The sequence below is a fragment of the Penaeus chinensis genome, chromosome 30 (genome assembly GCF_019202785.1).
Source record: "Penaeus chinensis breed Huanghai No. 1 chromosome 30, ASM1920278v2, whole genome shotgun sequence".
In the NCBI taxonomy this organism is placed as follows: domain Eukaryota; kingdom Metazoa; phylum Arthropoda; class Malacostraca; order Decapoda; family Penaeidae; genus Penaeus; species Penaeus chinensis.
In genome coordinates this window covers 6,560,569-6,575,920 of record NC_061848.1, presented here as the reverse complement: position 1 = coordinate 6,575,920, position 15,352 = coordinate 6,560,569, and the positions used below count along the sequence as shown (strand labels likewise).

At 49.9% G+C, this 15,352-nt stretch overlaps 1 protein-coding gene across 1 annotated transcript in view; it reads right to left on the bottom strand.

The window, feature by feature from the left end:
- Positions 1-675: 675 nt before the first annotated feature.
- Positions 676-15,352, bottom strand: part of LOC125041352 (netrin receptor UNC5C-like) — a 21,884-nt gene continuing 7,207 nt past the window's right edge. The window contains exons 2-10 of the mRNA XM_047636237.1: positions 13,332-13,481; positions 12,700-13,161; positions 6,964-7,199; positions 6,383-6,655; positions 5,902-6,073; positions 5,511-5,656; positions 5,036-5,255; positions 4,712-4,874; positions 676-4,503 (exon numbers count right to left, since the gene is read on the bottom strand). Of these exons, the coding sequence (XP_047492193.1) occupies positions 4,332-4,503; positions 4,712-4,874; positions 5,036-5,255; positions 5,511-5,656; positions 5,902-6,073; positions 6,383-6,655; positions 6,964-7,199; positions 12,700-13,161; positions 13,332-13,481 (1,994 nt within the window). The 3' untranslated portion in view covers positions 676-4,331. The remainder of the gene's footprint in view (positions 4,504-4,711; positions 4,875-5,035; positions 5,256-5,510; positions 5,657-5,901; positions 6,074-6,382; positions 6,656-6,963; positions 7,200-12,699; positions 13,162-13,331; positions 13,482-15,352) is intronic.

Below are 15,352 nucleotides of genomic sequence, written 5' to 3'. Positions count from 1 at the left end.
GTATCGTTATATTCAGTATTATATTGTTAAAAGTGTGTAAAGATATTCCAAAGCAAGTACTGTCATATTTTCATATTCAGTTGACGAAGCTGAGGTGTTAAGTAATATGGTGTGTTGCAGAGACGTGCAAGATTTTCTGTTGGTTGGGTTGTTTTCATGAGTCTGTGCTTAATTTGTTCCTTATAATTAGAGTTCTTGTATGTATAAACGCACGCAGAAACACACACGCACGCAAACGCACACAAGCGGGCATACACACTGAGAGACACAGAAAGAGACACATTTTGTTTTGCTCTCTCTCTGTTTAAAGTATCAGTATTAATAAATGGTAGGCTATATATTTTGGATAATCTCAAAATCACACAGGGCTTCCATATAATAACTGACCATATGGATATTGTTAAATCTATGTTTTCATGTATTCGCAGCTCTGGGATTTATGTAAAATCTCTAGAATTACAAATTCGAACATTGTATACATCTGTGTGTGTGTGTGTGTGTGTGTGTGTGTGTGTGTGTGTGTGTGTGTGTGTGTGTGTGTGTGTGCGTGTGTGTGTGTGTGTGTGTGTGTGTGTGTGTGTTCGCGCGCGCCATGCATGCATTCTAGTGATTAAGAACAGCATAAAATTCAAACACCAAACATCTCGAAAGGATCCATGAAATAAAACTCTGGGATACATCAAAATCGCCTTTATTGTCTCTGAATATATGGCTTTTTCCCTCCGCTGGAGTCTCACGGAAGAACATCGCAGGTCGCGTGGAAGCACCAACAGGGACAGGGAGGCGCCACGCTCCACTCCGGCCACGGTCACCTCCTCTACCTCAACGCAACGAAAAACAACTCAAACGTGTAGCTTTTTTTCTCTCTTTTTTGTGGTTATATATAAGTGTGTGTTACAGGTACTTTGCTGTTAAAAGGGTGACTTTGGGTGGGCGGGGTACAGCGCAGCAGCTAAGTTCACAAGGTTTAGCGTCCAAATGCACAAGGAACGTCTGGTGGCAACACTACTCCGACCAGGTGATTGCTAATAAGTGAGTAAAACACTTTTCTTAAGTTATTCTCTGAGACTCCAAGGAAGACTATATACAAAAAGCTCAATTCTAACTCTGTACATAGAAAATTCATATAAACAACATGAAAACCTTTTTTTTTTAATGACTGTATCAAATGTGTTGCCATCGTGTTATATTGTATATTTTTTTTTTTTTAGTATTTTTTTTTCGTTTTTTGTTTATGGTTAGGAATTTCTCGCATTCTGAAAGAACCAAGGAAGACCATCTTTGCTCTCAACACGCGAAGAGGCTTTCCTGCGCATTCCAGTAATAAGGCAGCTGATTGGTCGTCGGGTCGCGCGTTGAACGGTCCCAACAACAGAAGAAAAACTTGAATTACGATTGGCTGGTCCGTTGTTTGTCATTGGCCATGAATGTGTATGGTTTGTGTTTGTTTTTTGTTCATTTTTTTCCCCTTTTTTTATGTTTTACTTCCGCACCAAACGACCTCGGCAGTTTCAATGAAGAAAATGATTCTTTGGTAGCCAGAGCGATATCTAATTTAGAATTAACAAGAAACATTTTTAACAGTACTCATAAAACATCTATAAGTACACTAGGAGAACTATTTTCGTCATTTGAAAATTTAAAAAAAAATCGCAGCCAAAAGTTATACATCAGGATGAAATTTGCTTTTTTTTCTTTTAATCAAATAGTTTATAGACTTCAGGATGCAATGTCGTTAACCAATGTTTTCTAACACTGCTAAGATGTAAAATAATGTGTATTATATAAGACGATAATTCAACAGATATCCTGAGAAACTGCTAATCATCTCTATATCAGTAATGTACAAAACATAAAAGCAATGTACAGCGGTGTGTGCATAGTGGGGCTGCATAGCTGGACGGCGGGAAAGGTACCGTCGGCCGCCCACACACACCATCCACACACCGTCGGCTCTCCTACCTCTCACAGCACAAGTGTCTCTACTACGAACACACAAGCGTTTATATAAGTGGGGTGTGGGGGGAGGGAGGGGAGGGAGGGAGGAGGGAGGTTTACTGTCAAAGTTTGAGAAGCCGCGAAAGAAAGACGCCATGCTCGGTGATACTGAACAATTTCCCCTTCTGGAAAATCTCGTGTTTTATTATATAGTGTATATGGATTCCCTCTATAGTGACTAAAGAAAGTGGATCACAGTTACTATCCCCGCGACTACGAAAGCGAGTCAAAGGTGACCATGAGGGAGCAGAGAGCATTGGAGGTGCGGGGGCGTGTGGGGGGCTGCGGTGGCTCCCGTGAAGAGGCGCCTCTCGGGTCGGGGGGCGGCCTCGCGAATACAACATGCACCTTCTTCAACGTAATTCCGTCGGGCAGCTGCTTAAGCCTGGTTCGGGCGTGCAGCGCAGACACGCCGGATGTCCGCGCCCACGCCCTCCTCTTAAGCAGTCCTCTTCGTATTAGCTGATGGAACATTCTGCATTTGAGGATTTTTTTTTTTTGCAGGGCGACTCGTCGGTAACCTTCGTGCAAGACTGGTTCATTGCGTTATTATTATTATTTTTTAAAATTCATCCCATAAAACCTCCCTGTCTTAAGTAAGAATTTGGACCCATGATAGCAATACGACTATTTCATCAAAATTCCCCCAAATCTTGCGCAAAGGTCCCAAAACTGACCCATATTGGCCTTTCAAGTCAGGCCCACCTCATGGCGCTGTTCAGGAATGTGAGGCCGGGATCTCTCCATCGACACGAAAATTTTGAAGAAAAAAAAAATTCCCCCAAAAAGGACTTCTTTTAGATGCAAACTTCCTCTCTCAAAGAGCAAGAATCATTCAGCTGAAAAGGTCGAATCTCTCCTCGCACGCCCTCCTGGACAGAGTACCAAAGAGGCAGTTTATTAATGCACTTGGATTTCGATCAAGGCTGTACTGGATTGCTTAATTAATCTATTTTTTAATATTTTTACACGTGACAGACTGGGCACCAAGCACTTCGGTTGCAAGTTATAGCAGAAGGCTCCCGACTGTAATTTAGTACATATTTATTATCTTCCTTTTAGATACAGCACAATTCTCTAAGCATGATTCCTTGACATATAAAATATCAACGCCAGTACATCCGTTTTCTTCTTTCTTACACTACATTGTTTTTTTTATGGCAATATCACACAAGTGTAAATAAATAAACTATACAACATCTTCCATGACACAATAAACCAGAGCTATTACTTCCATAGCAGAACCGAAGTATCTATGTACAAAAACCGAGAAAAAAATTCGAACCATCAGGATCGTTAACAATGCAGTCACTCAGGACCGCTTCACTGGGCATGCACCTGTGGCATATAGTTATATATATGTCTTAAAAGAGAGGTAACATCTATTAGGCAATGGTACTCTATACAAACATGGACGAACTGTCTGAACACTTGACACACGTGAGGTGCAGCAGCTACACGTTCCCACTTAGCCTATACACAGGGTCAGAAAGCTCGTGGTATGGTCAACTATCATGCTTTTTTTTTTTTCTTCTTCTTCTATCATGGTTATATTTGTTGGTGGTGATTGTCCTGCTGGCTATGGCACGCGGTCTCCTTCGCCGCAAGAGGAAAAAACTCGACGTCAAACACGGCAACGATTGGTCAATATTGCACTAAGTTCACTTTCACTTCCCGTCGGGCTCTGCAAAAGCTTCTGATGAATCACAAAGAAGCGGAAGAGAGCGCTAGTCAAGCGTTTTACCATTTAATTTTCACATTTTCCTTAGCACTTTTGTGTTCCATTTTGTTTTTTTATCTTCGATTCAGACACTGAGGCCGGCCAGATCACACTGGCGATGTCCCTTAGTCTAAACATCTCACTTCAGGCAACAAGTTCAGGCACAGATCCGAACACAAACTGAAGTTCGTTAATGAACGTGTTGACGAAAACGGAACGAGCTTTTTATGAAAGATAAACAGCATCCCATAACTTGTGGTACTGAATGCCTTGGCGAGTGCACACACACACATACACACATCTGGCAAACATGCACAAGAAAGCTTTTTATTTATAGGATAACTAATGTGGAAAAAAGAATGTCAACTTATACGTGTATATCATCCGTTTGATATAACGATGTAGGGAGCACAAGATAGCACAGTTTTCTAAACCATAAGCGTCCTGGTTATTTTCACCGAAAGAAGGTTCCAACTCGTTTCCAGAAAAGAAAACGCAAAAACACTCAATAAAGTCTTCTACATCCGAAAGAAACGCGACCCACGGCGACGGCGGGGGAGTCAAGGCCCCTCTTCTTCATGATCGACTTCAAGGGCGTCGTCGTCTCCTGCCCTCAGATCCAGGCACCGGCGTGGCTCTCCAGGATGTGGGCAGCGTCGGGCCGCCCCATCACCCGGAGGACGTTGAGGAGATCCGTTAGGGCGGTGGGCTCCCGGTGTCGCGCCTCCCACAGGTCCAGGATGTGCTCCGTCGGGCTGGACTTGCAGGCGAAGTAGTTCAAGTACCTGCCGAAGAGAGAGAGAGAGTTAAGAGGGGCGTCCTGTCAGCGGAAGACTTCGCGACATTCCTATATTTCATCTTCTACGTAAGTCCTTAGACCTCGACTGAAAGGAAATGCCAAATTCATCACACAGCCTCTTTAAAAATCTCAACTGGAGGGGAAAGAACGCTCATCATCCAACAAACGCCTCGTGCCTATTCCAGCCCACACACCTATCCACGTTGAGCCTGGCTGCCAGCATCCTCCAGTCGTTCCCGCGGGCGTTGGGTGGGTCCAGACACCGGCACAGCTCCCATCGGAGGCGCTGCGGCAGACGGAACGCCCCGGGCTCCGGCGTCAGCGTCACGAGGGACGAGCACCCGCTACTCGACGTCACTGTAAAGGGAATTTTAGGTATTAACTACTTGTAAGAGAATCATAGTAATAATCAAACTATTACTGAACTGTCACCATGAGCTTCTATACCATACACACGAGCAATATACACGCATGATATAACACATATCATAGCCTTCACCCCCACTACACCAACGCACCTGTGGAGGTCCTCGGGGCCATGTGGGCGGGCGACGCCGTGACGGGCGCGTAAGGGAAGTCGGAGTTGATCCTGATGAGCTGGCGGTGTGCCGACGACCCCTTCTGCTGCGCCACCACCCTGCAGGCAAGGGCGGCCGCCGTGCCCTCGCTGCGCTCCAGGGTGAAGGTCGTGCTCACCGTCTCGCTATTCGCGCCCCAGATGGCCTCGAACGAAATTTCCTGCGGGGGCGGGAAGACGCTATTCAATATGCTTCGGAAATGTCCTGAGTTAGTTTTTTTTCTTCTGAATCTTAATGCTTTATTTGTATAAGTAATGAATATACAACACTAGTTTTTTCGAGGCATTAAATTTTACACCATCTACCACATCCTTGAGACTATAACCCAACGTACTAAATCTAACGCCACTCATCCCTTTAAAATACCCGCAGTCAGCCCCATCAACGTCCCACATAACACACCCACGAACCCTACCTGATAATGTTGACCCGGACGGATGCGCCAGCCGGGAGCCAGGTCATCCAAGGTGAGGCAGAGGTTAGCACCGCAGTCCTGTAGCAACAACATCTTTGGCTTGTCCAGCAGGGAGGCCCCACGACGCCGCTCCTTCGAGGTCACGTCTGGAGAAAATAAATGAAAACAGGTCACGGACATGTTAGCGTTTGAGATGAAGCTGGTGTCTTGAGATGTACGACAAGATGCGATGCTGAAAGATGGGATAAGTAGCCTGTATTTGTTATAGGATTATCAACGACGGATTGTAGGGCTTATGCATGAGGTCATCAATTCTGTTAAATAGAGGAGAATTTGGTTTTCGTACGGCTAATCTGCCACTCTCTATCGCCCCAAGGTTAGTGTAACTCACAGGCGAGCGCGGCGGTGGTGTCCTGCATGACGTGAATGGTGACGGTGAGCGTGCCTGACGGGGTGGGCGGGGGGGCGGCCGCCACCACCTTGACCTGCTTGACGGCGGCGTTGGAGCCCGCGCTCTCGCCCACCAGCACGAACTGCCGCAGCGACTCCGTCATCATATGCACCTGCGGGAGGACGTCGATTAATTGAATGATTATGATTTTATAAAATTTGCTTCTAACTACGTCAACCAAATATCATACATGTATTTTGAATAATTAAAGAGCTCTACATATATAATTCTGCGTTCATCAAATGTGACACGATATTATATACCATTATATACATCCTTCATAAGTACTGTACAGAATCTACATCAAATGTATAACGCACAATCACACAAAAAACATACAAATAAACAAAGAAAAATGACCAAACAAACACATCCACAAATAAAGGAACAAAAAAACAAAACCAAGGACCCGACTCCCGACCTGCGCGCCGTCGAGCTGCGTGAAGACGGGCGTGTCGATGCGCTCCTCGCCGATGGTGATGAGGCGCGTCCAGGGCTCGTCGCCGAAGAAGCTCGACGTCGACGCTGACGAGGCGGACGAGACGGTGCCGACGGGGGGCGGGGCCGGCGAGGCGAACACGTGGATCTGCCAGGCCGCGTGCTGGAGGGAGGCGCAGTGCTCGAAGGACAGCACGGCCGGCTTCAGGAGGTTCACGCTGGTGGGGCCGCAGCTCACCACGGGGCTCAGCAGCGTCTGCGGGAGGAGGGGGGCGAGTTACACGGGGCTTCGACTCGGCGGGGTTGCGGTCGGGGTTGGTGGAGGGAGGGCAGCGACGTAAATACGAGATAAAAGTAAACATAAAATAAAGTCACCAAACTATGAGACGAGTAAACAAATTGATGATGAGGATGATGAGGATGATAATAATAATAATAATAATAATAATAATAATAATAATAACAACAGCAAAAACCACAGGGAAACAAAACATAAGTCTAACAGACACATAAAACCCGTAGTAATTGAAACGCGAGACCAAACCCAAGGAAGCCGACCCTCACCTGCCTATCGGTGAGCTTGGGCACGTGCGCGTTGGGCATGACGCCGATGTACATCTGCTGGCGCGCCTCGGGGGGCAGCGCGCCCTCGGGAACCGTGAGCACCACGCCGTAGTCGGCCACCACCAGACGCCCGCCCGCCGCCGTCATCACGCCCCACGCGGCTCCGTCGGCGCTCAGCAGCTCCTTGGGCGGCTGGCTCTCCCGCCCGCCGTCGGACGCGGAGGTCGGCCGGGAACCTGGGGGGAAGGCAGCGTTGAGGTTATTAAGGGGTAATTAAGAGGGTTATTAATTAAGTGAGAATTAAGGGCGGTTATTAAGAGTGGGTTTATTAAAGGGGAATTGAGGGTGCTTTTGAAGAGAGAAATAGGAAGGGTAACGTCAATATGGGAGAAATAAGGGCAGAAATGCTAAGGGCGACATACAAAGGATGGCATTACTAAGGGTAAAATAGGAAAGCTGGCACTGATGAGGAAGACATAAAAAGGGGTGGGCTTACTAAGGACAAAATAAAAAATGACTGATCATTACTAAAAAAAAAAAATGACAACAGAATACTTCATGTCACACAATCAAAACAATAACAAATTATAGTAATATTACACAAGTACGTTTTTATCTATCATCAGTAATTACCCAAAAGCGCCCGTACCAACGAGGCATTTCGATATGTTCAATGTTATTCGCTTTAATAGCATTTGAACGGCAACGCACAGCTCACCTCATCAAATCAATAGAAAATGTATAATATATAATCATACTAATTAATGGTGAGTAAGCGATACACGCTCTCTCTCTCTCTCTCTCTCTCTCTCTCTCTCTCTCTCTCTCTCTCTCTCTCTCTCTCTCTCTCTCTCTCTCTCTCTCTCTCTCTCTCTCTCTCGTTACTGCATGGTATTCTACTTGACACCCCCTCCCCATGTCACTTCGTAATGCTGTCACCATTGCGTCATAAATCTGGTGTCACTGTCATAACCATGATGGCAATAAAATATCTAAATAACTACATGTTCTATTAATATGTTAATAAGTGAACTTATATGTGAAGAACTACTTAAAACTTTCATAATGACAGATGTGAACCTTCACTACAGAAGTACTTGCAGTATCTTTATGCAAACCGTACTGTAGCAGAGAAGTAGCTGCTATATTTAGCTTCGAAGATAACAAAAACACAGATAAACTGATCAAGGGTGCCACTTCACATACGCAGCCACACACATACAAAGGAACACACACACACACACACACACACAGCCACATGAACTCAATGTCTGTCTCTGTCTGTCTGTCTGCTCTCTCTACCTCTCTTTGTCTCTCCCTGTCTTTCCATCTTCTCTCTCCTTCCCCTTTTTCCCTTTTCCTCCCCCTGTTCCTTCTCTCTCCTCCCCAACTCTCTCCTTCTCCCTCTTTCCCTTTTTCTCCCTACACCCTCCCCCATCTCCCTCTCCTTCTCCCTCCCCGTCTCCCTCTCCTTCCCCACGTCCTCCCCCATCTCTCTCCCTCTCCTCCTCCCTCTTTCCCTCCCTTCCACTCCCCCTCCTCCCCCCTCTTTCCCTCCCTTCCCCTCTCCCTCCTCCCCCCTCTCTCCCTCCTCCCTCCTCTCTCCCTCCTCCCTCCTCTCTCCCTCCTCCCCCCCTCTCTCCCTCCTCCCCCCTCTCTCCCCACCGCTAAAGAGACAGGCGGTCGCGGGCGGTCCATGTCACACACACACACAATCCTCACACCACACCGCCCGCGAGAGAATTTGCCTTATTAATATTCAAAATCCAATCAATAACCCATGATGATTCGACCGAGGCCACGCAGATTTGTTACGCCTCATTGGGAAATATGAGTGAAAGGGGGGGGGGGATCGTCATATAGGCCTATATAAATCATTCCAGAATATGTAGATATAAAATCGAACTGGAGCTTATAAGACACTTTTCTTTTCATTCGTATAAGTATCTCCATTCTATCTCTACTCCTTCCCCCCTCTTCTCTTCCTCTCCCCTATCCCCTCTACTCCCCCCCCCTCTCATCTTCTCACAATTATTATTTATGTCCATCACCCTTATCTCCATCTCCACATTTATGTCTCTTTCTTTACCCCTTTCCTCTTTACCCCCCCTCCCCTACCCACACCCCCTTAATCTCCCTACCCTAACCCCCCTTATCTCCCTCCCCAAACCCCTATCCCCCCCTAGCTCCCTCCCCACTATCCATAATCCCGCCTTATTTCCTCCCCCCACCCCTATGCTCCCCTCTTTACCCCCCCCCCCTCCCCTCCTTTGACCATGATGAACAAGTTGCATGACTCGAGAACACACAATGGCCTATTAGTGGGAACATAAATAACCCTTAAATCCCACAATCGCTGAGACCTCATTAAGGGCTGACTGGTTGGCTGCTCTCCCCCCCCCCCCCCCCTACACACACGGCCTCTCTCTGTCTCTGTGTCTGTCTCTCGGTTCTCCTCCACCTCCCTTGATTCCCGTTCCTTCCTCATCCCTCCCTCCCTTCTACTCTCCACCTCCCTCCCACCCCCACCATTCCTCCACCTCCCTCCCACCATCCCCCTCCAACCCCTTCCCTCCCTCCCACCATCCCCCTCCTTCCTTCCTTCCCTCCCTCCCTCCAACCATCCCCCTCCTTCCCTCCCTCCCTCCCACCATCCCCCTCCTTCCCTCCCTCCCTCCCACCATCCCCCTCCAACCCCTTCCCTCCCCCCCTCCCTCCCTCCCACCGTCCCTCCTACTCCCTCCTTAACCCCCCTCCTCCCCCGCCCCCAACCAACAAACTACACCGCTTGTCACTTAAGCTGGAGTTCCGCGCTGAAATGCAGCTTCCTGAGGTGCTTGGGACCTGCCCTGCGCCGCCCTCCTCAGCCCTCCTGCCGCAGCCCTCCTCCTTCCTTGACAATTAGGAGGACGGCCGCCGCTGCATTACGGCGAGGATGCAATTACGAGCGAGAGTGCAAGCGCGGACGTCCGTAGATGGGGAGTACGTACATACGCATTGCATTATGTATCGTGTGTGTGTGCATTTCCGTCTGGGTACGTCCGCGCGTGTACGTTTGTTCGTGCGTACACAACAGGAATAGACAATTCCTCTCCTCCTTCCCCCCTCCCCCTCCCCCCCATCTAACGTGCAGAGAGAGACAGAAACAGAAGCACAAACACACACAAAAATAAACAAATAAATAAACAAATGAATTAAAACATCGCGAGTAGGCCTGGTCGAGAGTCGAGAGAGCCACGCCGTCATCCCCCCCTCCCCGCCCCCCGCCCCCCCTAAGCCTGAGAACCCCGCGCGTGGTTAATCCCGGAATCCGAGAGCCGAGGCGCTTCTTTTAATTTGGGCGCCGTATCATGGGGCGCAATGGGGAAGAGGGTGGGGAAGAGGGTGGGGAAGGGGGTGGGGAAGAGGGTGGGGAAGAGGGTAGGGAAGACGAGGGGGAAGGGGATGGGGAAAGGGGTGGGAGTTTTGGGCTCGAGGAAGATGAAATAGGAAGGGGGTAGGGAGGGGGGTGGAGGAAGAACCTTTGACAAGATGGAGAACTGAAAGGAGGAGGAACGGGAGAGAGAGAGAGGGAGAGGGGAGAAGGGGGTTAAGGAGAGAAGGGGAGAGAAAGGACGGAGAGGGAGAGGGAGGAGGAAGGGGAGAGGAAAGGAAGAGAAAGAAGGGAGAGAAAAGGAAGAGAAAAAGGAAAAGGGAGAGGGAAAGGCGCGTACGGGAGAGGAACGAAAGGGGAGGAAGAGGATCTTAGTCAGATGAGTAAGAGGAGGCAGGTGGAAGGGTACAGGAGGGGGGGGGGGGATGGCAAGGAGGCGGGAAGGCAAGGTGACAGGGAGATAGGGAAGTAGACATGAGGCAGACAGGGAGAAAGCAGGGAGAAAGCAGGGAGTTTGTTTTCCGCCACAAACAGAGGCTCAGAGCGAATTCCGTGAGGTGTGAACATTATCTCTCGTAGACCTATCGAGCTCCCGTCTCTTCCCTGTTGATGACAAAGGCAGTCGCTGGGTGTCGTGCTCTCGCTCCCTCTACCTCTCTCTCTCTCTCTCTCTCCTTCTCCTTCTCCTTCTCTTTCACTTTCCTCCACTCGTTTCATCTCAGGTTAATGATAATTACATAGGGCGCGAAATAAAATAGCTGGGTCTCATAGGCTTCTTCTCTCTGTTTCGTTCTCCTCTGAATTTACTTTTATCAGTCTCTCTGTCTCTGCATCTGTCTGTCTGGTTTTGGCTGTTTGGCTCTGTCTGTCTGTCTGTCTGTCTGTCTGTCTGTCTGTCTGTCTGTCTCTGTCTCCCTCTCTCTCTCTCTCTCTCTCTCTCTCTCTCTCTCTCTCTCTCTCTCTCTCTCTCTCTCTCTCTCTCTCTCTCTCTCTCTCTCTCCCTCCCTTCCTCTCTCTCTTCCGGCGCAATTTCTTGGACAGGCAGAGATAGGCCTGGATGCCTGCACCCTGGCAACGCCTCCCCCCCCCCCCTCATCTCTCCTCTTCTCCCGAGTTCACTCCTATGGGTGTGCAATCTCATTCACTCTTGACTCACTTACGCCCACACCCCCAAACTCACCCTCGCCCCCACCCCCCGTCTCCTACCGCCCCCACTCACCCTTCCACCCCCACTGTCCCCTCTTCATCACCCCCTACTCCCCCTTACCCCCACCAACCCCCACCCTCGCCGCCCACCCTCCCTCCCGACCTCTGATAAAACGCCCGACATCTGTGAAGAAATCGGGACATCCGACTTCACACTTCTTCGTCGCCTTATCGGGAAGACGGTCTCATTGCCCTGATAAAGATCCGAGAGGCTGCGCGCGGGATCGTCGTCGTCTGATTGGCTGCGTCCGATCTCGTGTCTTCGGCGTGAGAGGAATTTCGTGCCGATTTCGTTGGTGTTCGTCTTTCGCGCCCGTCCTGTCGCGCGCCCCTAGTTTGGTCTTGAGAAATGGGGCGGGTCGGACTGGGGCCAAGTCGGCGGCGAAGACGGCGGTTTGTCTGTCATGTCGGTATGTCCATCTCTCGCCCCCCTCTCTCTCTCTCTCTCTCTCTCTCTCTCTCTCTCTCTCTCTCTCTCTCTCTTTCTCTCTCTCTCTCTCTCTCTCTCTCTCTCTCTCTCTCTCTCTCTCTCTCTCTTTCTCTTTCTCTTTCTCTTTCTCTTTCTCTCTCTCTCTCTCTCTCTCTCTCTCTCTCTCTCTCTTTCTCTCTCTCTCTCTTTCTCTCTCTCTCTCTTTCTCTCTCTCTCTCTCTCTCTCTCTCTCTCTCTCTCTCTCTCTCTCTCTCTCTCTCTCTCTCTCTCTCTCTCTCTCTCTCTCTCTCTCTCCCTCTCTCGTGCAGGAGTCCCCTTAATCTGGACACCTGGACACCTATATAAGTGGGGAGGATCAGGTGTGTGGGGGTGGGGGTGGGGGGGCTCTCGCGTGGATTCATCGGACACGTATCTCAACACCTGCGGGGGGGGGGGGGGGGGGGGGCAGGGAGGAGAAGAGCACATGGGAACGTTTAATTTACAAGTAAACTCTTTTAAACCAATTTATCTGAAAACTTCTAATGTCCAAGGAAGAAGAAGACGGAAGAAAAAAGAAGAAGAAAAAGAGAGAAAAAAAAAGAAAAGAAATGAAAAGAAAACATAATTTTCTTTTCTACTGTTTCTACAATACATGTGCACGTTTAGTGGATAATACGTGTACATCCTCTGGCTCCATGAGAGCAGGGCCTATCCGTGTGTGAGCAAAGCGCCTGCGGGAGGTACTCACTGGAGGTGGCGTTGCTGGAGAGGGAGGCGGGGGAGTCGCTGCGGGGGGGCTTCTCCAGCGAAGACATGGGGGAGTCGAGGCAGCGGCTGCCCACGCTGCCGTCGAGCGTGGGCGTGGCAAGGGCGCGCGAGGGCAGCAGGTGGCACGCCTCGGAGGGCGCGGGCGAGTCGTGCGAGGGGCGCAGGTGGGGCACGTCATAGTGGTGCTCGGAGGCGGGCGTGGCGCTGCCCGAGGGGCCTCCTCCGCTGGCGGGCGCCGAGTAGTGCTCCTCGTACATGGAGCCCACCACGCCCACGCTCGACTTGTGGCCGCTCGACACGGACGCAGGGTCGCTGTAGGCGTGGTCGTAGCAGGGCGGGAGGGCCGTGGGCGGGAGCGGCGCCATGCCCACGCCCTGCGTCAGGTCCGGCGCCAGGCCCTTCAGCTTCTTGGCCGTGTCGGAGTAGAAGGGCATCGGGTAGTCTGCAAGGAGGACACAGGGGTTGAGTATCCGGCGCTCGAAGGAAAGCGCTTCGACAATTCTTAAATCACGAAATACACCAATTTTTTTTTCTTCCAATACCACCCTTACTACAACACCAACAACACCTACTATTGCTACCAATGACACTGACAACAATAAAGCCACTCACCCGACGCCGCGATCTCGTACATGGGCCCGTCCTGGCGGTCCTTCCTGTTGAACTTCCTGAAGACGACCACCAGCAGAAGCAGCACGAGGGGCACCAGCACCGCCAGAACCACGATCAGAGTGATGTCCTGTTGCACCGCAGCGGCCGTCGCTGCAATGCAAGAGGGGGGGGGGGGGGGTGAGAATGATAATGATAGGGAGGAAGGGAATAAACATGGTAATAAAGCTAATGGCGAGAATGAATATGATGATGGTCATAAGGATAATGATAAAGAATTATATAATGATGGTAATAATGAATGATATCCTAAGGATAATGATCACAATTAATGGTATATATTGGAATCATTGTTAGAAAGATAATCATAATGATGGAAGATATGGCGACAAAAAACAATGATAATGTTAATGTTCTTGAAAATAACTATCATCTCGATTGTATCAAATCCTGACAAGTGTTCTTATGATAAAGTCATTAGGCAACAGATCCATCTCTGTCTCTACTTAAGCCTACCAACCCTCTCCGCACGCATTATTACGAATTAACATCCAAATTTGACATCTCTCCGCATCTCCGTTCTTCACAAAACTTAATTACGACAAGATTTCCTACTTCAACCCCCCCACCCCACCCCCCCACCCCCACCCCTACCGGATAGCCTGCGACTTTAATCCCGTCCTCAAAACTCCTCATTTGGCAACCCCTCCGACCACATTACATCACGAAGGCCCAGGACCATTAAGTACAATCAGGGAGGTGTACTCGCTGGCGTACTCCCGTGTAACGCGAAACCGTGCTGTTAAAAATCCCGTACGTGTCTCGCAGTGGGAGAACACGTTGGGCTGATGAGAAACCCCCATCAACCCCCCTCCCCCTCTTCTCATCTCCTCCTTCTCCTCCTCCTCCTCCTCACTACTACTACTACTACTCTCTCCTCCTTCTATCCCCTTCCTCTTCTCCTTTTCTTCTTCTTCTTCTTCTTCTTCTTCTTCTTCTTCTTCTTCTTCTTCTTCTTCTTCTTCTTCTTCTTCTTCTTCTTCTTTTTATTATTATTATTATTATTATTATTATTATTATTATTATCATTATTATTACTATTATTATTTTCTTCTCTTTTCTCCTCCTCTTCCCTTCTCCTTTATCCCCCCCTTACCATCTCCCCACTTTCCCGTTCCCCTTAATCCTGTCCTCCCAGCTCCCTTTCGCTAGCCCTTCCTCCCTTATCCCCTCCCCCTCCTCTCCCCCCTCCGCCATTACAGTGGTTATCTGTCACCCCAGCAAATTGTCAAAGGGGTGCCGATCTCCCTCACACCCCCACCCCTCCCCTCCCTGCCCATCCTCTCCCCCTTCCTCCCCTTCCTCTCCGCCTACGCACTCCCCCTCCTTTCTCCCCCCCTACCCATACACTCCCCTCCCCCGCATCCATACCCTACCCCCCCTCCCTCTCACCACCACTCCATCTACTCCCCCTCTACCTACCCCCTCCGTTCCCCCCCCCACTCATCCCCTCCCTCCCCCCACCTCCCCCCACCCAAGGACACACTACGGACATCACTAAAACCGAAGCATAAATCAATACCAAGGGGGGTGGGGTGGGGGGTGGGGGGGAGTAAGGGAAGAAGGAGAAGGAGGGAAGATGGAGAGGGTTAAGCGAAGATAATGAGGTCCCTCTTCGTATGACGTATAACGCTGTGTATTTCTCCCCCAACCCCCTCTTTCCACCCCCCCACCCCCCACCCCCCACCCCAACCCGTGACTCAAACGGCGCGCCACAAAAGCTCTTCCATCACCGTCGGATGGCCAGACGAAGGAGGGATAGGGGGGGGGGAGGGGTAGGAGGAGGGAGGGGAAAGAGGAGGGGAGGCGGGGAAATGTATGCACCCGCGAGAGAAAGGCGACGTTGCTTACAAGGAAGTGTGGGTGGAAATGAGGCGAGGACGCTTACTATAGTGTGACACGGCGATGATGGGTGAGGAGAAAGGGGGGGGGGGAGTGAGAGGGGAGAGGAGGAGGAGGAGGGG